At 43.3% G+C, this 26157-nt stretch overlaps 1 protein-coding gene across 1 annotated transcript in view; it reads left to right on the top strand.

Moving 5' to 3' along the window:
* The first annotated feature begins 2711 nt into the window (after positions 1 to 2711).
* Positions 2712 to 26157, top strand: part of nfatc1 (nuclear factor of activated T cells 1) — a 63941-nt gene continuing 40495 nt past the window's right edge. The window contains exons 1-6 of the mRNA XM_029731396.1: positions 2712 to 3103; positions 6587 to 7628; positions 7811 to 7970; positions 13227 to 13429; positions 15399 to 15571; positions 16345 to 16485. Coding sequence (XP_029587256.1) covers positions 3085 to 3103; positions 6587 to 7628; positions 7811 to 7970; positions 13227 to 13429; positions 15399 to 15571; positions 16345 to 16485 — 1738 coding nt within the window. The 5' untranslated portion in view covers positions 2712 to 3084. The remainder of the gene's footprint in view (positions 3104 to 6586; positions 7629 to 7810; positions 7971 to 13226; positions 13430 to 15398; positions 15572 to 16344; positions 16486 to 26157) is intronic.

Below are 26157 nucleotides of genomic sequence, written 5' to 3'. Positions count from 1 at the left end.
ATACAGATAGATGTCTTATTGCAACTCATAAAATAAATGAACCTAGTTCCTAATGTACATTAATTTCCTCTCCCTTTTTCAATTTAATGCATGAAAAAGACCACGTGTAACAACATTCAGGTAACCTTAGTGAAATTTGCTAATTGTCAAGGTCAATGTTTTTATTTTAAAAGTACCTTTTTTAAATGAGCTACTTTTACTTGAGTAGTTGTTTTACTTCTAATAGAGTACATTTTCATTGAAGTAACAGTACTTCTACTTGAGTAGGATATTTCATTACTCTTCCCACCCCTGCTGTAAACTACACACAAAGTGGCCGGGCTCAACCCAATGCATATCAACATCCTGCACACAGCAATAGACTGTATAGGAGTATAACATGTTCTGAGCAATAGGAAATGCCTCAATTTGTGTGTGCGCACGCGCGGGCTTGTGCAAGAGTGTGATGAGTGTCTCGATTATTGTTCAACATTTTAGTCATTCTCTTATCCTCAGGTTGGAATCAATACGGCTGAATATCTCTTCCAGGCGACCAAAAGAACAAGAGACCCAAACCCTTCGTTCTGACTCTCGGGGACAATCGCCTCTAATCCCTGGCATTCACCATCAGTCTCTGGAGCAGAAGACATTGTTTCAGCATTTTTTTAAAACATTTTTTTACATCATTTCCTATTGAAAATTGATACCTGGTAGGGGTTGGGGGAGTAGAGGGTAAAGTGTTTACTTTTCTTCAGCCCCATTCCTCAACTTTAACTGGTAGGGCTGCTGTGATTTTCAAATGATGGACTGTGCTTCTAAAGTTTTTGTTTATTTGTGTCTTCGTAATTTGTTATCTTTCGCCTGACTTCATTTTGTAACTTAAATGAATATCTGAAAATAAATATTTTGTACTTTATCTACAATTTGTCATGATTGGCCATATGTCATTTTAAGAATTTTGTTGACTGTGTAGTAACATCTTAACATTGATCGTTAGAATGATTTGTTCCTTTAGAAAATTAACAGATTCTGTAATAGAAAGGTGGGGAAAACAATGACCACATTTTTGGGAAAATCAAGTAACCCAACATGTTGGGTCATTCACATAACCCAACAGTGCTGGGTTAAAATAATGCAGTGTTGGGTCATAATTGACCCAACATTTTTTGTTGTTGTACATTTGGCATTCACAGCGCATTGTTGTGTAGAGAAATAATTTGAGTGAAGTACCACTATCATAACCTACTCTGAAAAGTGTGACTTCAACATCTGAATGAGGCAAGCATTGTTGGCAAGCTGTGCTGTGTTCTGAAAGACACCCACATAATGTCTATTGAAGGTGATTACTGCATGGCACCTCTGCATCACGAAGGCCTACACATTGTATGGAGCAGCTGATTACATTCCACTGTTTTGTAGAGATTCCCACTTACGGAGATGGGCAGACTCTTTGAGAGTCACCATGTGATAGACATGTGACTAATGTTCTGTGTTGTCACAGAAGCAGTTCCCAAAGCCCTGAGATGTCCAGACCTGCCAACGATAGCTGACTGCATTATGAGGTTGGATAAGTGTACAGTACACCACCATAGATAGTTCTCTATGGAAATAAGAAAAAAGGTTTAAGAAGATTCCAAATGCCAAATTACTGGGTATGGCACTAACTTTATACGTCCCTTATACTGTTTGTAACTACAGATAATTATGGGGTTCTTGCCCAGCAGATATGTACTTAGTTGTTCAGTCAAAGGAAGTGGGAAAGTGATGATTTGGTCTTGCAACTTTAGCAACATCCATAAGAAGATCAGAAGGAAGTCATCCTGTATGATGTTTGAAGATACAGCATCACCCATATTTATCTAGCTTCAAATCAGAGGCAAGCTAAGCTCATGCATGTTTGGTTCCGATCACCTGGTCCTCATACTGCGCTGTATTCCTTCCTCCAGAAGAAAGTAAGCAGATTGGGCTCTTTAATGCAGCTATTTAACTGAACAGACAAGCATCTGCTTGCTGTAATGCCATGTGATGAATGTCTGTATCAGGGTGAAAATGGCAGTGATTTAATGTAAAACATTAGCCAGGATTAAGCTGTTTGTAAATCTTGATTAAGAACATTCCTTCTGTAGAATGTCACACTCCATCATACCATGAGGCATGCCAGAAGGAAGAGATGGAACGATGCTGGATGAATTATGACTAGGAGCAGGGAGGGTTTCGAATGACCCAGGTATCTGGGGGAGTGAAAATAATACAAGCATTGAAAATATTCGTTAACAAGGGTATCGCCATATTAAAGTTTAATGTTGGTCCTGCCCACTGTTTTAGAGCACTCCCAAGAGACAAGCTTGTAAATAGGTATATGATATTCTCATGGACACAAAATCAAGTATATGGAAAGGACAGGGTCAATGTATTTGATGTGGATGTATTTCCGGCAACTGCTTATTCATATATTAGAGAATAGATTCATGTCAACATTTTTAAAGCTGTTTTCCACTAGCCTGCATCTCTCTCTGAACTGCAACTGTACACTGCCAGCCCAACTAGTCAACCACGTCTGAAAGCAGCTGGAAACCCCAGAGAGTGGAGAAAATCTCAATTCAACGCGTCTGTTGGTTGGTCAGACGTGGAGATGCGTCACTGTTCGAGGGGCGGTGCGCTCCCGCCGGAGGTGATCCCCAGGTTTATAAGTGCTGAGGAGCTCTCTGCAACCAAGCAGTGCGTCACACAGACCAATACCAGCTAGGACTCCTTTTCACAAAATCAAGTCCGATATTTCAAATCAGGCACTAAAATTATATTTACTCTCAATCATAAACTGAATCCCGACTCAGCGTTTTGATTTCTTTGCGCTATCCAATTGTATCCAAAAGTTTTTCACTCTGCATATACGATTTGTATTTTTCTTCGAGTCACTTTTGAATTAATCTACATTTATTTATTATTTCTCATTAAGGACATTTTCTATAGTTTCGAGGTTTGTTAGAATATAGCGAGCGAGCATCGCCATCATCATTGGAGGGGTAAAGCGCCGTTTTATGGATATTGGATTACGCACACAAAAGTTCGATTTCAGACATTCCGTTACCTTGTCTGACAGAAAAAATGAAATCTGCTGAAGAGGGTGAGTAGGCTGTTACTGTTACTTTTGAATGTCAGACTGTGTGTAAGAGTAATATAGCATTCGTAAACGGTAATTCAGTCGACATTTAAACAGATGCTTCTGCGTTTTGGATAGCTGCCTGTCTCGTCTAGTGGCGCACATTCTCCTCAGGAGTCAGTCAATGGGTTTATTCTCTGTTTAGACAGCCTACTATTATACAGGTATGACAATGTAATGCAGCGTACTGAATAATGACATGATTCTAGGATAGGCTACGTCATTGTTATATTATTCATGGTAGCTAGCTACTTACATTTTGAAATAAATATTTGGTTTCATCAAAAGGTTTATTTAAAGTACCTACTAACATTGTATGTATTGAAATAAGAAATATGTTGAGATTGCCATAAGGAATGATGAACTTGAAACACATTATTATGAGCTCTACATTACATTATGAGGTGCCTCTCCTATGAGTAGGGAGTGCTGGGAGTGGCAGTGGTGTCACCAAAACTCACATTCAGGAGGGTTTACTCAAATTGGTAATCCATGCCTCAATGTCTCTTCTTGCATGAGTAAACAGACCCCATTTGAAGATACATTTACACCAAATGTACAGTGTTTCAGTGTTCATGTCTAGATTTACTACAATTGAATCAGAGCGCATACACATAACTACCATTGGTTCTCATTGGTAAAGTGGCGTCTTCTGCAATCCATCAATAATTAGCATAAAGACATAGCAATGCTGTGACACCACTGTGACGTTAAGGCTATTACATTGTGATTATGTTGTGGGAGTCATACGGTGGTGCAGTGATGTCTTTATGGTTGTGATTATGTTTCTTAATTCACAGCAGACAGGAGCTCTGGCAACTGCATACTGTCTGAGACTGGACTAGTTTTAAGAGCTGACTGTAGTAAGATTACTCAGGTCCTTGTACCCTTAACCACCCCTTCCCCCATTCTCTTCTGTCTGTGCCACATGGGTAATCAGTCTGTCTCTTATGCCCTCATACCCAATGGGGGAGCTGGCATCTTGGCTGGCATCATATCACACAGGTGATACATTTTCCTATAGCTTTTGAAAATAAACTAGCCAGCAAAAGGTATAGTATTTGGTTCAATGTTTTGATTGCTGTGTTATATAAAACCAGAGGCAATGTGAAATTGGAAAAAAGTTATAGTCTACATCTGCTTTCCTATTCATCCCCCCTCTTCTCACCTGTAACTATTCCCCAGGTCGTTGCTGTAAATGACAATGCGTTCTCAGTCAACTTACCTGGTAAAATAAGGATTAAATAAATACATATATTACAGCTTTGGTTATTTTTTGTGTAATTATTTTTGCCACTTATTTGTATACTTCTCACCTTAGTTATTTTGTGAAGGTTGTGTCTTTCAGGGATGGTGTGTTGGACTGTGTGTTGGTGCTAGTTTTAATTCTGTGATTGGGGAAACCCATTTAGTTTGGAGTCCTCTGGTCTAGTTTTAATTCTGTGATTGGAGAAACCCATTTAGTTTGGAGTCCTCTGGTCTAGTTTTATTTCTGTGATTGGGGAAACCCATTTAGTTTGGAGTTCTCTGGTCTAGTTTTATTTCTGTGATTGGGGAAACCCATTTAGTTTGGAGTTCTCTGGTCTAGTTTTATTTCTGTGATTGGGGAAACCCATTTAGTTTGGAGTTCTCTGGTCTAGTTTTATTTCTGTGATTGGGGAAACCCATTTAGTTTGGAGTTCTCTGGTCTAGTTTTATTTCTGTGATTGGAGAAACCCATTTAGTTTGGAGTTCTCTGGTCTAGTTTTATTTCTGTGATTGGGGAAACCCATTTAGTTTGGAGTTCTCTGGTCTAGTTTTATTTCTGTGATTGGAGAAACCCTTTTAGTTTGGAGTTCTCTGGTCTAGTTTTATTTCTGTGATTGGGGAAACCCATTTAGTTTGGAGTTCTCTGGTCTAGTTTTATTTCTGTGATTGGGGAAACCCTTTTAGTTTGGAGTTCTCTGGTCTAGTTTTATTTCTGTGATTGGGGAAACCCTTTTAGTTTGGAGTTCTCTGGTCTAGTTTTATTTCTGTGATTGGGGAAACCCATTTAGTTTGGAGTTCTCTGGTCTAGTTTTATTTCTGTGATTGGGGAAACCCATTTAGTTTGGAGTTCTCTGGTCTAGTTTTATTTCTGTGATTGGGGAAACCCATTTAGTTTGGAGTTCTCTGGTCTAGTTTTATTTCTGTGATTGGGGAAACCCATTTAGTTTGGAGTTCTCTGGTCTAGTTTTAATTCTGTGATTGGGGAAACCCATTTAGTTTGGAGTTCTCTGGTCTAGTTTTATTTCTGTGATTGGGGAAACCCATTTAGTTTGGAGTTCTCTGGTCTAGTTTTATTTCTGTGATTGGGGAAACCCATTTAGTTTGGAGTTCTCTGGTCTAGTTTTAATTCTGTGATTGGGGAAACCCATTTAGTTTGGAGTTCTCTGGTCTAGTTTTATTTCTGTGATTGGGGAAACCCATTTAGTTTGGAGTTCTCTGGTCTAGTTTTATTTCTGTGATTGGGGAAACCCATTTAGTTTGGAGTTCTCTGGTCTAGTTTTATTTCTGTGATTGGGGAAACCCATTTAGTTTGGAGTTCTCTGGTCTAGTTTTATTTCTGTGATTGGGGAAACCCATTTAGTTTGGAGTTCTCTGGTCTAGTTTTATTTCTGTGATTGGGGAAACCCATTTAGTTTGGAGTTCTCTGGTCTAGTTTTATTTCTGTGATTGGGGAAACCCTTTTAGTTTGGAGTCCTCTGGTCTAGTTTTATTTCTGTGATTGGGGAATCCCATTTAATTTGGAGTTCTCTGGTCTAGTTTTATTTCTGTGATTGGGGAAACCCTTTTAGTTTGGAGTTCTCTGGTCTAGTTTTATTTCTGTGATTGGAGAAACCCATTTAGTTTGGAGTTCTCTGGTCTAGTTTTATTTCTGTGATTGGGGAAACCCATTTAGTTTGGAGTTCTCTGGTCTAGTTTTATTTCTGTGATTGGAGAAACCCATTTAGTTTGGAGTCCTCTGGTCTAGTTTTATTTCTGTGATTGGGGAATCCCATTTAGTTTGGAGTTCTCTGGTCTAGTTTTATTTCTGTGATTGGGGAAACCCATTTAATTTGGAGTTCTCTGGTCTAGTTTTATTTCTGTGATTGGAGAAACCCATTTAGTTTGGAGTTCTCTGGTCTAGTTTTATTTCTGTGATTGGGGAAACCCATTTAGTTTGGAGTTCTCTGGTCTAGTTTTATTTCTGTGATTGGGGAAACCCTTTTAATTTGGAGTTCTCTGGTCTTGCTCTTATTTGGATACAGGAACATGTTTACTTTCTGCATCAGCGTGTAGATGCAGTTTACACTCCATCATGAGCAACACCATCGCAGCAGCTTTCTTTGTAGTTAACTGGCAACTACAGTATGTGTTTCAGTGTGTGAGCCAATGAGAGTGTGTATGGACCATAATTCTAACTCATTCCATGTATTTGCTTTTCAGATGCATACAGCCACACCCCCAACGTCAGTTTCTCCCAGGGCAACCCCTGCATGCCTTCCCAATACAACAGTCTCCAGTCTGGCCCCACCATCTCAGTCTCCATCAGCCAGCCTCCCAGCTACGGCGCCCGCAACAACATGAGGACAGTGGGTTACTACTCCTCCCCTAGCATCCGTCCAAATGGGGCGCCAGCCCTCGAGAGCCCTCGTATTGAGATCACAGCCTACGGGCAGTTTCCTGAGGAGAAGGTTGAAGAGAGCAACAACCTTACTGTGGCTAAACGGGTCAACTCCATCGTGACCCTGACGTTGCCCAATGCAGATGGCTACCGTGACCCCAGCTGCGTCAGCCCGGCCAGCAGTGTGTCGTCACGCAGCTGTCACTCCGAGGCCTCGTCCTATGAGTCGGGCTTCTCCTACAACTACGAAAACTCACCCCAGAACTCGCCCTGGCAGTCGCCCTGCGTCTCACCCAGGGGGTCCTCCTCTCTCGCCCTTCCGGGTGACGCTTGCGCCAATGCGGGCTCCCCCCGGCACTCCCCCTCCACCTCCCCCAGCACCAGTGTCACAGACGACAGCTGGATGGGCCAGCAGGGCTCCAGGCCCAACTCCCCTTGTGGTGGAAAGAGGAAATACAGCTTCAATGGAACCACAACCTCCAAGTACCCCTACTCCCCGAACCACTCCCCCGGGCCGTCCCCTCACACCTCCCCACGTCTCAGCGTCACAGGTGAGTCCTGGATGCCTAACAACACCAACCAGTACACCAACTCAGCCATAGTTGCAGCCATCAACGCTCTGACCACAGACGGTGTGGCAGACCTGGTGGAGGGCATCCCTCTGAAGGCCCGGAAGACCAGCCTGGAGCCTGGGGCAGTCTGCCTGAAGGTAGAGCCTGGAGGAGAGGAGCTCAGCCCTGGGGAGCTCTGTCAGGATGAGTACCCCTTCTCCTGCCTGCCCTTTAAGAAGGAGAACTACTGTGGGGGATTCCTGGATGTGCCACAGCACCCATACTCATGGTCTAAGCCAAAGCAATATGTCAGGTAAGCTGAAGCAAGACTTTGACTGACTGAAAGAATATTCATAATAAGGTTGACAGCTCCTAACAACAGAAAGTTTTTGAGGTCAAAGTAAAGTCAACTCCAAAATATACAAGCAAAGCATTGACAATCTGCAGTTATGTCTTGTTACACTGCAAACTTGAAATATACTCTCTCCACCTTAGCCCATCTCTACCAGCCCTTGACTGGCAGCTGCCATCCAGCTCGGGGCCGTACAGCCTGCAGATCGAGGTGCAGCCCAAATCTCACCACCGTGCCCACTATGAGACCGAAGGGAGCAGAGGGGCAGTCAAGGCTCTGGCAGGAGGACACCCTGTGGTGCAGGTCTGCTATCCTCCTTATACTAACATATCGTACTCTAATATAGACTTGTCTGGATGTAATACTATTAGCCCCATCACTTCTCGGCTTACCACTTTCTCCGACCTACAGTGAGCTTAAAAAGTAGTGGGAAAGTACATACGTTTTTGTGCATTTACTGTTTGTTTTGGTTGTGTTTCAGATGATTTTGTGCCCAATATAAATGAATGGTAAATAATGTAGTGTGTCATTTTGGAGTCCCTTTTATTGTAAATAAGAATAGAATGTGTTTCTAAACACTTCTACATTCATGTGGATGCTACCGGGATTACAGATAGTCCTGAATGAATCGTGAATAATGATCAGTGAGAAAGTTACAGAAGCACAAATATCATAACCCCAAGACATTCTAACCTCTCACCATTACAATAACAGGGTTTAGCATTTTTTTTTGGTGGGGGGGTATGATATTTGTGTGTTTGTAACTTTAAAATCCAAAGTGCTGGAGTACAGAGCCAACTAAAATTGTCACTGTCCCAATACTTTTGGAGCTCACTGTATTTCTCTGATCACTTTCTTTCCAACCTATTTATATCACCAGCGCTTAAATAGATTAGTGGGTATCTGTTTTATCATTACACGTCTATGATGTTATTTGATAGACGTCATAGTTCTGAATGAAATACCATAGGTATGCTATTAGACAGACCAGTGCGTTCAGTCGGTTCCTGTCCAGATGAGGGTGACTCAAACTTTTCCATTACGTCTGAAGTGCAGACAGACAGTCGCAAAGCGAGGTAGTGTGGCCAGTACAGCTTAGTCATGAGCTTAAACCACAGTAGCTTTGGTGGTCAACTCAGAAGAACTATTGAGTAATTGTAATTCTTGGACTACAAGGCTGGTCTTCCCAATCATTGCACCACATCACTGACTTGACTTCAACCTCTGAATAAACCACAGTGTCTACGTTGAGAAGAGAAAGTAAGCCATCAAAGGTTTCAGCAGGCAAAGTTTACATGTGTTGAATAGTATCTGGACGGTTGAACTTCTCACATATCCTTGTGTGGTAACACCCCAAAGTTTGCGACCAACCTGGGATTCTAACCAGGAAGGCTACAGTGGGGCTGAATGGGAACCTGAGAACGTAGCTAGCTAAGCATGTTGTATGGTCCTGTGTGTCTAAACATCAGAATTCACATCTGTACTTGGTAGCATGTTTTTCTCTGTGATTAGGTGCTAATGATTTAATGACATGGGCTCTGGGTTACTTTCATCATGAAATAGTGTGTTCTTTCAAAACCTCCACCTCCCTCCCTTCCTCTTCCTTCCCTCCCTCCACCAGCTTCCGACCAAACACACAGGCTTCCCTTTGTTTAGGAAAGTTCCCGTCTGTAATGCTGACATCACCAACAGTGGCGTCCTGTGGAGGCGGCCAGTCCAGGCCGGGCTCAAACCACACACGTTTCTGGCAGCCTGATAGAGATGTTAGAGGGAGCCTAAGGCCACTCAATCTCTCCCTAGCTTCCTGATTACATGGTACACTGTGGGCTGTGGAGCTGTGGACACTGGCTGACTGGCCCTTCTCTCTTGCTCTTCCTCTGAGTCAAACCTTGCCCAAACTGTACAGAGTTTGTTCTCGAAGTCACTCTGGTTCCCTCCATGTCGAGCACAGCTAAGCCTGGTGTTTTCTGTTCTTTTCTAATGCCACAGCTGCTGCCGCTGCAGACCACACACGCCATTATACAGATGGCAGACTGAGTTATGCTCTCCTAAAGGACTGTATGTTCTAGGTTTTAGGCTTAGCTTTCATTGCTGAGTCCGAGGGAAAACCCCATAGTCAAGTCTGTGGGGGCTTTTATGGCAAAAATCATTAAGTGATGTAAAATAAAGTGAGTGAAAATATCTACAACTGGCCAAAGATAATACTGTAAATGTAACTACTGTTAGATTCATTTTTCATTAGCTAAATGTTAATTTTCTTAATCTTAACTATGAACATCATGTAACCATGTTATTTTAAATTATAATGCTTTTTCTATGTATTCAAGAAAACAACATTTGAGGTCATGTGAACCATATTTTCAAAAGCACGATAGGACTGTGGAGTCAGCTGGAGGGGTGGAGAGAAAGAGAGAACACCTGTTGCCCTCTTCCCTCTCTCCCTTTTTAATCTCTTTCTGGTGCCATGAGCGGCCAGTCTTGACATTCCTCTAGTAGGTGATAATACGATCTAGGGAGGGAAGACTGCACTGCCTGTGCCGAAACAAGCGTCCTCCAGTGGCGATTGTTATAGGGAGCTCCATAGTTAGGGATGTGGTAGTCGCGGAAGCAAGGGGCCACTGCTTTCCTGGAGCCCGTGCTCGTGACAGACATCACCAGGTCCCCACTGTGATGGAAAAGCACCCAAATGCTTACACAGTAGTCATTCATGTTGGTACAAACAACATCAATCTTCACAAAGCAATTCAAAGGTGACTTTATAGGGCTTACAGATAGGCTAAAGGAGACAGAGAAGCGTTTTCTTTCCCGGGCCTCTACCAACAATAGGTCACGGAATGGAACACTTTAGTCGCCTCCTCTGGCTACGGTACTGGCTTAAATTCTACAGTTACTCAATGGATTTGGAGTACATTGACAATTCTGACTACTTTTGGGAGAGGCTCCAGTATAACAAGAGGGATGTCTAGCATCCAAATAGAAAAGGGGAAAAAGTTATCTTGTCCAACATCTAGGAGGCTCTTATAAAACATTGAGTTAATGACAGTGCAACCCCTGCTCAGGTAATTCTTCCTATTCCCAGTATTTCACAGCGTTGTCATCGTACTGCTACCATATTGCCAGGGGTATTGTCAGTAATAATCTTGTGTTAGGTCTGTTACTGTTCGCCCAATGGGAAGCCCACTGTGGTAAGTCCATCAAGTGCTAATACTTCAAATACCATAAATATGGATTTCAAATCACGAAGAGGGCTTGGGTTGTTACATATCAAGTTTGATGTCAAAGATGGACCTTCTTGATAATCTTGGTGCATGAACACGAACCCAAATATTTTTGTTCTCACAGAGACTTGGATAATTGACTCCCAAATAAGAACATTGACATTGCTGATTACAACATCTTCAGGTGTGACAGACTGAAAAAAGGGGGAGGGGTGACTATATATAGTAGAAGTCGGAAGTTTACGTACACCTTAGCCAAATACATTTAACTCAGTTTTTCCACAATTCCTGACATTTAATCCTAGTAAAAATTCCCTGTCTTAGGTCAGTTAGGATCACCGCTTTATTTTAAGAATGTGAAATGTCAGAATAATAGTAGAGAGAATTATTTATTTCAGCTTTTATTTCTTTCATCACATTCCCAGTGGGTCAGAAGTTTACACACACTCAATTAGTATTTGGTAGCATTGCCTTTAAATTGTTTACCTTGGGTCAAACATTTACGGTAGCCTTCCACAAGCTTCCAACAATAAGTTGGGTGAGTTTTGGCCCATTCCTCCTAACAGAGCTGGTGTGACTGAGTCAGGTTTGTAGGCCTCCTTGTTCGCACACGCTTTTTCAGTTCTGCCCATACATTTTCTATAGGATTGAGGTCAGGGCTTTGTGATGGCCACTCCAATACCTTGACTTTGTTGTCCTTAAGCCATTTTTCCACAACTTTGGAAGTATGCTTGGGGTCATTGTCCATTTGGAAGACCCATTTGTGACCAAGCTTTAACTTCCTGACTGATGTCTTGAGATGTTGCTTCAATATATCCACATAATTTTCCATTCTCATGATGCCATCTATTTTGTGAAGTGCACCAGTCCAGCCTGCAGCAAAGCACCCCCACAACATGATTCTGCCACCCCCGTGCTTTACGGTTGGGATGGTGTTCTTTGGCTTGCAAGCATTTTTGGCTTGCAATCAACTCTTGTGGCATCATGTACTCTGAATATCACTATCCCCCCAACAATTGAGCTTTTGGTTATAGATGTGGCCATAAGCCAAAATACACATTAATCTGTTGCGGGAATTTACCACCCCCCCTGCACTAGCGGAGCGCTGTTGGTCCTATTTCTGAGTGTTTAAACCTGTTATGTCATCTGAATTAGTCGTTTTGGGGGGTTTTAATTTAGATTGGCCTACTCCTCTTAAATTGCTTGCAAATATTGTATGCTTTTATTGCGTTGTATAATTGTGTGCAGAGCACCCTTGAAAAAGAGGAATTGATCTCAATAGGATTCCCTGTTTAAATAAATGTAAATAAAATTGTAAAAAATGGTATGGTAACTCCTTTTTGAGTTAATGCATAAAATAGACTACCGTAACTCAATGCCTTTGCTTCTTTTTTTTTTTACTATGTCAGTTTGACCCCCCCCATGCCAAGTTTTCTCTGCGAATGCCTCCACTGTCATAGCGTACAGATAACATGCATAGCTCCACACTCTGTGTCGGTTGTAGTCTCTATTATCAGGTTTCAGAGTGGGTATTAGGCTCCACGCCTTTGCTCGGCTTTCTGGGTGGCTGTCAAGCAACACCTATGGAGGTCTGGGATTCTTTAAGAGCCGTTTTGTACTGCAGCCATTCTGAATCCTGTCCAATTAAATAATAATGTGATTGTCTCGCTGATAAAAAGTTAACTCCGTCCACTGCTACAAAAATCTATCCCTGACCTTGGTCAATGAGAGCATGTGTAAGTGACATGGATTACGTCCCATATGGCCCCCTATTCCCTATATGGTGCACTATTTATGACCAGGGCCCACTGCACTACTTTTGACTAGAGCCCATAGGGATCTGGTCAAAAGAAGTGCACTATATAAGGAATAGGATGCCATTTGGGAGACAACCATAACCTTTAGTTCACTGTAACCCGGGCTTAGTTCTGTCCGCAGGGTGAACTACCCTGTGAAATCCCAGGGACGTTTGTCTCAGATGGTTATCTGGCTCTTGGGCAGCCAGCGGAACGTTGGGGATGGAGCTACTGTAATATCATGCTGTGTCGCAGCCTATCAGTACTGACACGGACTGACATTAATGGAGGAAGTATGTGTATGGGTTGTTGGCCTTGGATAAAGAGTGGGGGAAAAAATGTAAACTGTGTTTGAATGGTATCCCTGTTTTTTTTTAACAAGTTGTCAAGAGTTGTGTGTGTGGGGGATACTAGATACCAGACATAAGTTGTTTCTTATCTATTAACAGTGTAAAACAAATTCCTATTAACCATTGTTGATTGGCAATAAGTTATTAATTGAATACAATTTAATGGAATTGAATCTCTATGTCTTCTCCCTCCAGCTCCAAGGCTACATGGAGAGTGAGCCCCTGACCCTGCAGCTGTTCATTGGTACGGCAGACGACCGTCTCCTGCGGCCCCATGCCTTCTACCAGGTCCACCGCATCACCGGCAAGACCGTCTCCACCCCCAGCCATGAGGTCCTGCAGTCCAACACCAAGGTGCTGGAGATTCCACTGCTGCCCGAGAACAAAATGCGCGCCATGTGAGTAGTGTGTGTGTGTATTTATTCGCCACTGTGTATGTCTTTTTGTTGTGCCTATCAGTCAGTCAGACATTTATGCTCCTCCTCAAGCAACTCAAATGATGAGTGAACATCTGTAGAGTTATGTCCATGACGGCTGATCAGCACCAGCTTGAGTGTGTCTGTCTGTGTGTGTGTGAGTTTGTGTGGACTGGATCCCCCCTCTGTACAGATGGATGGGTTTCCCATTACACGGTATAATAATCCCTGGAGCTCATATTACAGGGGGAACCTCAAAGCTGCTAACTGGGGTCTGTCTAGGCAGTAGCAGTTCTACTGCATGTAACACTTCAACTTCTAGAACCATTTCACTTCAGTGTTTGGTTTCAGTAGTCTTTCTGGAGAACACACCTTAAAGTGATTTTATTTGATTTATTTAAATAGGCAAGTCGGTTAAGAAAAAAGTATTATTTACAATGACCGCCTACCCCGGCCAAACCCTAACCCGGACGACGCTGGGCCAATTGTGCGCCGCACTATTGGACTCCCAATCACACCGGTTGTGATACAACCTGGAATCGAACCAGGTCTGTAGTGACGCCTCTAGCACTGAGATGCAGTGCCTTAGACCGCTGCGCCACTCGGGAGCCCGAAATGTGATGTTTGTGTAAGCAAGGGGTTTATACATTTTGAAGTATATTCCCATGTGACTTCGTATATTTTATACAAGTAAAATAATATATCACAAGGATTAATTCATCGTGATCTGGGAAGTTACCAGTAATAGCATGTCATCAATTATGGTAAAGTTTTAATCAACTTCAACACGTGACACGTGAGTCTTTCAGTATTATTTGGGCACCAATGCTGACAACTTAATTTGACTCGATTAGAGATAAATTCAATGCTTTTGTTACCAATGACCGACTACACTCCAAAATCCAAACACTCTTAACATGGGTTGCATAGGGTTCAGTGGAGAAACGTTTTTCCTCCTGAGATTGGCATTGAGCTGAACCCTTGGCACAGTTGACTGAGACTTCATCTGTGTCCGAAATGGCACCCTATTCCCCATAGGCTCTGGTCAAAATTAGTGCACTATATAGGTAATTGGTGCCATTTGTGACGCAATCCTTCTTTTCAGGCATTGTATAGAGACTAGAGACGCCTCAGTAGCCTCAGCCTGTGCTTTGTTCACTCATCACACCCCAAGCTGTCCTGCTGTAGGCGGAGGGAGAGCTGAACAGCTGGGGTCCTTAGCCTCAACACCTGATTGCCTCACCAGCGGAGCAGCCCCCAGTGATTGACAAAGAATTTTCGGGAGTGTTCAGTTAGTGTAAAAGTTGGCATTAACTACATTATAAGGAATGTAGCATCGAGGAGTACTGCCATGGAAAAACGAACATTTGTTTGTAAAAGCTAACACCATAGAAGTCTGAAATGTTAAAAGTGAGTGCACAGCATAAACAGGAGGGGGGGGGGGGGTGAAAAATGAGACATTTATAAAGTGCCTGATGAAGGCTCAGAGACTGTGTAAAAAGCATAATTACAGCCAATGGGCTGGCTGGGAGAGCCATAGAGGGACCAATATTGGATCAACATCCCATGGGTGTTCTCATTTGGTCCATTAAAAAGCTATTTATGAAACTATTAACATTCACAGCGTTTGGGTTGCTGGAGGGTTGGAACAACCTGAAAGCAGTGGTTGCTGAGTAAACCGTCCGTTGGGTATACGGATGATAATCTTCTGCTGAAATACTGTTGTCTGATGACTCTATTGATCTATTCTACAGTGAAATCCCTTTGTGGTGCTAGAGAGAAACTCTTAAACTATACCTTAATTAGCTGAGTGTTGATATTTACTGTATGTGGTAAGTGTCACAGGGATAATGATTTGGGATCTCAATAATGATGGGATCTATCTAACACGATGATAGCTATGAGCCTCTCTAAGGTCTAACTCGGTTTATTTTCTATCTGTTTCATCTAGAATTGACTGCGCTGGCATCCTGAAACTTCGCAACTCGGATATCGAGCTGAGGAAGGGCGAGACGGACATCGGGCGTAAGAACACACGTGTGAGGATGGTGTTCCGGGTTCACATCAACCAGCCCACAGGAAGGACATTGTCCTTGCAGGCTGCATCCAACCCCATAGAGTGCTGTGAGTACACCTTCACTATCAGCCTGCTTTAAAATGTATGGATGCCTTTTTGGGCTGACATCCATGCTACAAAGTGTCTTTCATGTGAACAATTTTTCCAATTGTGCAATGTCTTATACAGGGGGGAAATGGTTTAACATGGCAGATCATTTTGACTTTGGTAGATAAACACCATTGACCTTGAAAGAACTAGATATAAATCTGAGCAGATCTGGTAATCTCATGGGTTTACGGCTAAGAATCACACCACAGAGATCAAGTGCTATGAGGTAAATGAGAAATGTGGTTAAACCATGATCTCAGCTCTTAAGAATAGACCATTATTGGTCGCTGATACACTGCCACAAAACTGTTATTGACTGAGACTCTTTTTTTCTATTGTCGAGAATAATTGTCAGAAAGGTTCTTTGCCAGATTTATTTTTCATTTGCAAACATTAGACTTTTATTAAGGAATATAACACACTTCAAGGCGGTTGAAGTTAACCAGGAGGTGATGGCCAAATATGATCCTGATGCCAAGAAATTATTTGTAAAAACAATAATTTCAGAAAATGATACAATAACAAATAGTAAATGGATCCATGCCCTCACCTTCAGGTCAGAGGAACCCTATGTCTATAGAGCAAATGGCTCATGGCATTGCTAGTTGTGATGATTCTTTTAAGAGTTGTCAAGCTTGTGAAAATGACTTAGTCTGGATGCTCGGGGCTGCATGGGGAATGGGTTTGTATTGACTCTTTCGTGAGGATAGTGTTTGTCCCCCTCCTACAGCCCAGAGATCAGCCCAGGAGCTGCCCTTGGTGGATAAGCAGACCTTGGAGACGTGCCCTGCTGCTGGGGGAGAGAGGATGCTCCTCAGCGGACACAACTTCCAGCACGACTCCAAGGTGGTGTTCGTGGAGAAAGCCCAAGGTAGGAGCTGGAGATGGAGCAGGAGCTAACGCAGTGCAGATGTAGCTGTATGTGGGTTAGTGTGCGTGTGTGCGTGCGTGTGTGTGTGTGTGTGTGTGTGTGTGTGTGTGTGTGTGTGTGTGTGTGTGTGTGTGTGTGTGTGTGTGTGTGTGTGTGTGTGTGTGTGTGTGCGTGTGTGTGTGTGCTTGCACGCTTGTGTGTGTGTCTACTCAAGTGTTTGTGTGTGTGCGGGCTCCAACTCCCTCCCTCTCTCTCTGGGTTGGAGAAACCTCAGGACTACTCCCTCCCTCCTTCCTCCCTCCTCTTCCCCCGCCGTCAAAATATCCCCCATCCTGCCAGAGTGCTACATGTGGTGCACATTAATGCGCTGTATTTTTAACACAGCAGATTTACATTTGCAGAAGTTTCCATTGCCTGTTCAGCACAGGAATGGATCACAAATGCACTATAGGCTGTGTGTGCTGCTGTGCTGTCCCTCACAGTTGTGAATTTGTTTCCTATCCTCTCTCTAAGCTCTCTCGGTTAGGAAGGAGGGAGGGAGGGACTGCTCCAAGATGTTGACGCTTAGGGTTTACTAACAGCAATGTCCTTGATTTGCTTTAGAAAAGTAACATGGTTTGGGCCAAGGTTGTTCAATATGAACACATCTAATTGTATCGCTCGGTGAGTCACTCAGAACAGAGGGGAATCCGTTGCCATTGTTCCACCTGTGAGGAGAGGAATTCTAGGTGGGTTGGGTGGGGTCTCAAGCCCCACTGTTATACAATACAGCAGTGTGAGATTGTTTTTCAAAACAAGAAGTGATTGTGTGAGAGCTTTGCTATATCTCTTTTTACATTTCTTGATTTCTCCTAATCTCTAGGGGATTGCTATTGATTTATGTATGTGAAATTTAAAATATTTACCTTGCCTAGAATTCTATATAACTCCCTTTTTGGTTTATAGTTTTTTGTCAGTTTGAAGAAGATCAGTGGCTCCCTCAGATCTGTTGAGGTTTAGCAGACTGTCTTTAGGGCCGAGTGCAGCCTCTGGGCTGGCGTTGATGCTCCCTTGTAGTTAATGAGGGTTTCCCCGCATCTGGCACTAGAATTAGGATTCCTGGGCAATCCTACCATGGAAACACCCTTAAGCCAGCCTTCCACCCCTTCTCACTCTCCTCTGCCTCCCTCCCTCCCTCCATTGAGTCTCCGTTTCAGCCTCAATATCCCAATTCATTAACACTGTGTGCTGTGGAATACCCTGTGAATCTTCAGTTCAGCTGTTGCCGTCTCCAGTGGTGTAAAGTACTACTTAAGACGTTTTTGGGGTATCTGTACTTTACTATTTATATTTTTATAATTTTACTTTTGCTTAACTACATTCCTAAAGAAAATATTGTACTTTTTACTCCATAAATTTTCCGTGACAACCAAAAGATTATAATGGCGCGGAGGAGATGGCTGCCGTTTTACAGTCTCCTAACCAATTGTGCTATTGTGTGTGTTTTTTCATGTTATTTGTCACTTATTTTGTACACAATGTTTCTGCCACCGTCTCTTATGACCGAAAGAGCTTCTAGATATCAGGACAGTGATTACTCACCTCATCCTAGACAAAGATTTTTTCTTCAACGAGTCGGATGCAAAGGATTTACTTCAGACACCCGACAAGGCCCAAATCACTGTGATTTGCATGAAAAATAGACGGAGATATCGGGGATGTAGGTCGGGGTGCCTTGTATGGATCCGACGGCGAGTGGGTAATCTGCCTCTACCATCAGTCCTATTAGCCAACGTACAATCATTGGATAACAAAATAGACGAACTACGATCATGAATATCCTACCAACTGGACATTCAAAACTGTAATATCTTATGTTTCTCAGAGTTGTGGCTGAACGACGACATGAATAACATACAGCTGGTGGGTTTTACGCTGCATTGGCAAGATAGAACAGCTGCCTCCGGTAAGACAAGAGGTGTCGGTCTGTGTATATTTGTAAATAACAGCTGGTGCACGAAATCTAATAGTAATGAAGTCTCAAGGTTTTGCTCGCATGAGGTAGAGTATCTGGGCTCCCGAATAGTGCAGCGGTCTAAGGCACTGCATCTCAGTGCTAGATGCGTCACTACAGACCCTGGTTCGATTCCAGGCTGTATCACAACCAGCCATGATTGGGAGTCCATAGGGCGGTGCACAATTGGTCCAGCGTCGTCCGGGTTAGGGTTTGGCCGGGGTAGGCCGTCATTGTAAATAAGAATTTGTTCTTAACTGACTTGCCTAGTTATAAATAAAGGTTAAATAAAAAATAAAAAAATAAATGTCATGATAAGCTGTAGACCACACTATGTACCAAGAGAGTTTTCATCTATATTCTTCGTAGCTGTCTATTTACCACCACAAACCGATGCTGGCACTAAGACCGCACTCAACGAGCTGTATAAGGCCATAAGCAAACAGGAAAACACTCATCCAGAGGCGGCGCTCCTAGTGGCCGGGACTTTAATGCAGGGAAACTTAAATCCATTTTACCTCATTTCTACCAGCATGTTAAATGTGCAACCAGAGTTGCATGTACAAAGCGTGTACAAAGCTGTCCCTCGCCCTCCATTTGGCAAATCTGACCGTAATGCTATCCTCCTGATTCCTGCTTACAAGCAAAAACTAAAGCAGGAAGCACCAGTGACTCGATCAATAAAGAGGTGGTCAGATGACACAGATGCTAAGCTACAGGACTGAAGCATGCAAGCTGTTCCGGACGACTGTGTGATCACGCTCTCCATAGTCGATGTGATTAAGACCTTTAAATAGGTCAACATTCAAAAGGCTGCAGGGCCAGACGGATTACCAGGACATGTACTCCGAGCATGCGCTGACCAACTGGCAAGTGTCTTCACTGACATTTTCAACTTGCCCCTGACTGAGTCTGTAATACAAACAAGTTTCAAGCAGAGCACCATAGTCCCTGTGCCCAAGAACACTAAGCTAACCTGCCTAAATTACTACGGACCTGTAGCACTCACATTTGTAGCCATGAAGTGATTTGAAAGGCTGGTCATGGCTCACATCAACACCATTATCCCAGAAACCCTAGAGCAACTCCAGTTTGCATACTGTCCCAACAGATCTACAGATGATGGAATCTCTATTGCACTCCACACTGCCCTTTCCCACCTGGACAAAAGGAACACCTATGTGAGAATGCTATTCATTGACAACAGCTCAGCGGTCAACACCATAGTGCCCTCAAAGCTCATCACTAAGTTAAGGACCCTGGTACTGAACACCTCCCTCTGCAACTGGATCCTGGGCCGCACCCATGTGGTAAGGGTAAGTAACAACACATCTGCCACGCTGATCTGCCAACACTGAGGCCTCTCAGGGGTGCATGCTCAGTCCCCTCCTGTACTCCCTGTTCACTCATGACTGCATGGCCAGGCACGACTCCAACACCATCATTAAGTTTGCAGACAACACAATAGTGGTAGGCCTGATCACCAACAATGATGAGACAGCCTATAGGGAAGAGGTCAGAGACCTAGCTGTGTGGTGCCAGGATGACAGCCTCTCCCTCAACGTGATCAAGTAAAAGGAGATGATTGTTGACTACAGGAAAAGGAGGACCGAGCACGCCCCAATTCTCATCGACGTGGCTGTAGTGGAGCAGGTTGAGAGCTTCAAGTTTCTTGGTGTCCACATCACCAACAAACTATTATGGTCTAAACACACCAAGACCTTCGTGAAGAGGGCACGACAAAGTCTATTCCCCCTGATGGGACTGAAAATATTTGGCATGGGTCCTCAGATCCTCAAAAAGTTATACAGCTGCACCATCGAGAGCATCCGGACTGGTTGCATCACTGCCTGGTAGAGCAACTGCTCGGCCTCCGACCGCAAGGCACTACAGAGGGTAGTGCGTACGGCCCAGTACATCACTGGAAGGGGCCAAGCTTCCTGCCATCCAGTACCTTTATATCAGGCGATGTCAGAGGAAGGCCCTTAAAATTGTCAAAGACTCCAGCCACCCTAGTCACAGACTGTTCACTCTGCTACAGCACGGCAAGCGGTACCGGAGCGTCAAGTCTAGGTCCAAAATGCTTCTTAACAGTTTCTACCCCAAGACATAAGACTCCTGAACAGCTAATCAAATGGCTACCCAGACTATTTGCATTGATCCCCCCACCCCACCTCTTTTACGCTTTTGCTACTCACTGTTTATTATCTATGCATAGTCACTTTAACTCTGCCTACATGTACATAATACTGAAATTACCTCGACTAACCTGTGCCCCCGCACATTGACTCTGTACCAGTACCCCCTGTATATAGCCTCGCTACTGTTATTTTACTGCTGCTCTTTAATTATCTGTTGTTTTTTACTTATCTATTTTTTACTTAACACTTATTTTTCTTAAAACTGCATTGTTGGTTATGGGCTTGTAAATAAGCATTTCATTGTAAGGTCTACACCCATTGTATTCAGCGCATGTGACAAATTACATTTGATTTGCTTAGATTTTTGGGTTGTGTGCCCCTAGCTATCCATACATTTTAAAAATAAGAAAATGGTGGGGTCTGCTTTGCTTAATATAAGGAATTTTAAATGATTTATACTTTTACTTTCACATTTTCATACTTAAGTATATTTGAGCAATTACATTTACTTTTGATACTTTAAAACCAAGTACTTTTAGACTTAAACTCAAGTAGTATTTTACTGGCTGACTTTCACGTTTACTTGAGTTTCTTTCTATTAAGGTATCAATACTTTTACTCAAGTATGACAATTTGGTACTTTTTGGACCGCTGCCTGGCTTCATACAATACAAATAAATGAAATTGTAGTGCTTGTTCTTTTATATTGTTTTAATTGTAATGTTTTTATTATTGTTTTGTCCATGCCAAGGCATAGGTCTAAAAACTGTTTAACGAACCTTCTCATAAATCCTGCCACAGAGGGTTTACCCATTTTACCAATATCCTATGAATATTCCAATAAACAACACCCAGAATTTTGAGGCTCCTACTGTAGAGAATAACTAGCCAATATTGACTGAAACTCTTTTTTTCTATTGTTGAGAATAATTGTCAGAAACATTATTTGACAGATTTATTTTTCCTTTGCAAACATTAGAGTTTTATTAAGGAATAATGTCCCTGTAGAGAGGCCTACTGACATTTACCTGCTTCTCAGAACCACTCCAGCCCCATAATAAAAACAGCAGCTCATAATGCAGACACAGTCCTGCCTCAGAGCTCCTGTCCACTCTCAGCACAGTTAGAGGGACCAAAGATAACATAATTTTAATTGTGACCCGTGGTTACAGTGTAGATCAGTAGTATTCAAAGTCGGGGTGGCGGGGTTTATTGTATGGGACAATATACAAACATCTTTAAAAAAGATCATTTGAAAAATACACTTTTATTGAGTAAATGTATTCATTGGTTTCTTTTCATTTTAATAAGAGATTAGTTGAAGGTTATTTGTTGGTGTAAAAATGTCAATTTACCGATTTTAACATTGTGTCATTAGATTTGGGGTGGGGTCCCAAGAAATGGGGGTCCCCGTTGAAAAAGTTTGAATACCACTGGCGTAAAGCATGGAGAGCCTTATAGGAAATTACACTACAGCCCTCAGAGCTCCCAGAAGTCAGGCTGTAATCTGAAACTGCCTCAATCTTACATTGCTTCTCTCCAGCCTCAGCCTGCCCAGAGATGGGCTCTTTGATTAGCCTCTGTACCGCTTGGGGAAATTATTAATCGTTTAGTCACTTTCTCAAGGTTTTGCCCCTGAATTTGTTTTCAAATTGATTTTGGCGGCTGAAGTTTGTTGACTCAAAACACAACATTATGTAAATGTCTAAAAATAGAGATGGATTTTATTTGGATTTGCATCTCCAGGCCAAGATAGATTAAGGATAATCACCGGAATCATTTCCACTTCTGACATTTTATTGAGGACCATAAATAATGCAGAATAATATTACCCTTTTCAAAATCATAAAAACTTTTTTTAAAGCATGTGGAGTTGTGTGTCAAGTTGCGTGCTTGTGTTCACACCACAGTAAGAGTATTTGCATGGCGTGTGTCTATGTCTGCACAGTATTTCCTAGCAACCATGAGTTATGGCTGAGAGCAAAGAAGCTGTGAGGGAATCCTCCTAGCAGAAAAGTCAGACATGGTGAGAAAGTCGCTCATAAAAAGAGTGCTTTCCTATCTGGGCCTGGCTGACTGGATGGCCGCCTGGTCTACTGCAGGCAGGCTGGAGCAACCATGGAGAAATACTCACTGTGTCAGTCAGAGACCCACTGGCCTTCAGTTTCACCAGTTTCCCCTGCCTGAATCGACTGACTACTTTGTGACACATGACCCAAAGTTCACCGTCTCCCTGTGAGTCAGAGCCAATGAGGACAGTCAGTCTAACCAGGTACTGTACAGACCTGCCCTGGAACAGCAACAGACACATACAGGCATGGTTGTTCTTGGCCAGAGGTGCCGTCTATGTCTACAGTATGATCAAGGACCTCCAAATTGAATTCTGTGAGGATTATCAAACTGCAAGAACCTTGCCAGATGGTGTCTGGAATTACCTGAGAAAATTATAGCTAACCTGTAACGTGTACGCTAATAATCAGGAGTCGGAAAGCAAGTACAGGGGGTGCAAATTTAATAATAAATAGAACATAGTACAAAACAAGAAACACACAGACATGAAACAGAGTCGATAACGCCTGAGGAAAGAACCAAAGGGAGTGACAGATGTAGGGGAGGTAATCAGGAAGGGGATGGAGTCCAGGTGAGTGTCATGAGGTGCAGGTGTCCATAACGATGGTGGCAGGTGTGTGTAATGATGAGACAACTGGCTACGTCGGGCGTTAATTGAGTGGGTGGGAGTAAACATGACAGTACCCCCTTCCTGACACGTGGCTCTAGTTGCCGGACGACGCCGACCAGAGGGATGGTCCCGAGGACCAGGAGCGGGCCGGTCGCTTCTGCTGAGGCACGGGAACCTGTAGAGCCAGCTGAAGCGAGGGAACCTGTAGAGCCGGCTGAGGCATGTGGGAGCCGGCTGAAGCATGGGGAGCCTGACGAGCCAACCGATGCTTGAGAACCTGTCGAGCCAGCTGAGGCATCCCTGGTTGCTTCTTCAGCGGCACTTGGACCAGCATCACCAGTAATAAAATAAATCCCGGTTGCTTCCCCTTGGTGAGGCGTTATTCTGTAACGTGTACGCTAATAATCGGGAGTCGGGAAGCAAGTACAGGGAGTGAAAATGTAATAATAAATAGAACATAGTGCAAAACAAGAAACACGAAAAACGTACAGACATGAAACAGAAACAGAGTCAATAACACCTGAGGAAAGAACCAAGGGGAGTGACAGATATAGGCTAGGTAATCAGGAAGGGGATGGAGTCCAGGTGAGTGTCATGAGGTGCAGGTGCGCGTAATGATGGGGGCAGATGTGCGTAATGATGAGACAACTGGCGACATCGAGCGCCGGAGAGGGGGAGCGGGAGTAAACGTGGCATAACCATCTGTCTTCCTCAGTAATGATTAGCCTACACTCAGTGGGAGGGGTGCTCTGTGTTACGTATCTGGTCAGTGCTTCTGGATTTAATTAATTGCATTCTCAGAACAATGACTTCCACTTTGAAACTGTTCAGCGGTTTGGCTGGCCTCAACATTTCAGAGAACAATTGCTGTTTTCATAAACAAATCAATTATATGCACATAAACAGGGAGTTTATGTTTTTATAAATTACAGCGTACAGTTCATATTTGAGGAAAACAAGAGACATATTTTTTATGAATTGATGGTGGCATAGAGTGTAAAGTGATATATTGTAATGTAGAAGACAGACAGTGTGTTGTTTTGAGTAGTGAACTTCACTTTAGCAAATACAGTATCCCCTCCAGCTGCAATTGATTGAAGCAGTTTGAAGAGCTGGCTTGCCTCAATTAACGCCCTTCCCTGCGACAGCATGCTTGCATGCAATACCCACAATCCACGTGTTCTGGGGGTAGCACTGGAAGGAAGAAGTTACAGTCATCAGAACCAGGACAAGGGTTCTCTTTCACCATGCCACAAGGGCCTGGGTAGCGCATGTGTTTATATTTACTGTAAGTTATGAGGGCTTTGGCTATACGCCACCCTGCTGTTTGGCTTCAGGCACTAGAGTTTACTCCACCCCACTCCAATTAAAGAGCACAAGGAGCTGTTTGATTCCCTTTATAAACTCTGCATGACAAATAGCTGTATTGTATACTACTTCATTCAAATCCACGCTGGCTGCCATAACAGTGTAGTACACCACCAGTGTTGTGTCTATTGGCTAACCTGTGTTATGTCTGCCTTATGAAAGGTCATTACTCCTGTAGACCAGGGTTTGTTGAGGTGAGGGAGTGGTCTGGTTGGCACTGTTACCAAGGGTTTTGATGGTGAGAGGCATTGTGCAGATGTTGCTCAGGCTCAATGGTACATTCTGTGGTTATCAGTTCCCCAGTACACTCTGCACAACACCTCTCGCCATCAAAGTAAAGGTAAAGGTATCCCACGCATGTGATGCCTATAGACACTTTTTCAGGCAGAGGGGCAACAACAAATTGCTCAATTAAATGTTTTGCTTCTGCATGAAAAAAAAAGTGGTGCAGCGGTCCGGGAGACCCATGAGGTGGCGCACAATTGGCTCAGTGTCGTCCGGGTTAGGGGAGGGTTTGGCCGGCCGGGATTTCCTTGTCCCATCGCGCTCTAGCGACTCCTGTGGCGGGCCGGGTGCCTGCAAGCTGACATCGGTCGCCAGTTGGACGGTGTTTCCTCCGACACATTGGTGCAGCTGGTTTCCGGGCTAAGCGAGCAGTGTGTCAGAAGCAATATGGCTTGGCAGGGTTGTGTTTTGGAGGACGCATGACTCTCGACCTTCACCTTTCCCAAGTCCGTAAGGGAGTTACAGCAATGGTACAAGACTAATTACTAATTGGATATCACGAAATTGAAAAAAAGGGAGATAGGAAATGAGAGGGGAGATCTGAAAAACATGTTTACTTTTTGCGTAGCCATCTAAGGTTTCCCTTTTGGAGTGGTTCCCAGAGTGGGAGAGAGTGTAGGTGGACGTGGAGAGGGCCCCTCCTGCCTCTAGTCTCCAGACATAATGGGAGGCATTGGGAGCTATCAGTCAGTGCCAGCTTCAGTCTCTGCCACATCACAGCCTAAGCAGAGCCAAACCAAGGATGCCATATCTGCAATGGGCTGTCTGCTCCACTGCCTGTGTCTGTGTTTACCTCTGTCTCACTTTATAAGACCAGACAGCCTTCAAAATAACATCTGTCATAATATAGACATAATCAAGAGTGTTTCTATCTGTAGAGTTGTAATCCTTAATGGGAAAACTGCAACATTACAACAACAAAGTGTTACTGCAAACAACGAACATTGTTTTTCCCCTCTGACATTTTTTTTAACCTTTATTTGAACAGGAAACGCATATTGCGACCTACAGTAGGTCTCTTTTTCAAATGTGCACTGTATGATACAACATAAATATACACATTATAAACACAAAAAAATGTATTATATATATACATAAATATATACAGTATATTGGTAATATTGGTCATGGCTCCCGAGTGGCGCACAATGGGATTGCCTTGCAGTTCTCCAGTTGTATCCACTGAAAGCGTGTGAGGTTCAAGG

The sequence above is a fragment of the Salmo trutta genome, chromosome 34 (genome assembly GCF_901001165.1).
Source record: "Salmo trutta chromosome 34, fSalTru1.1, whole genome shotgun sequence".
NCBI classification, from domain to species: Eukaryota; Metazoa; Chordata; class Actinopteri; order Salmoniformes; family Salmonidae; genus Salmo; species Salmo trutta.
This window is presented reverse-complemented; position numbering and strand designations above follow the sequence as displayed.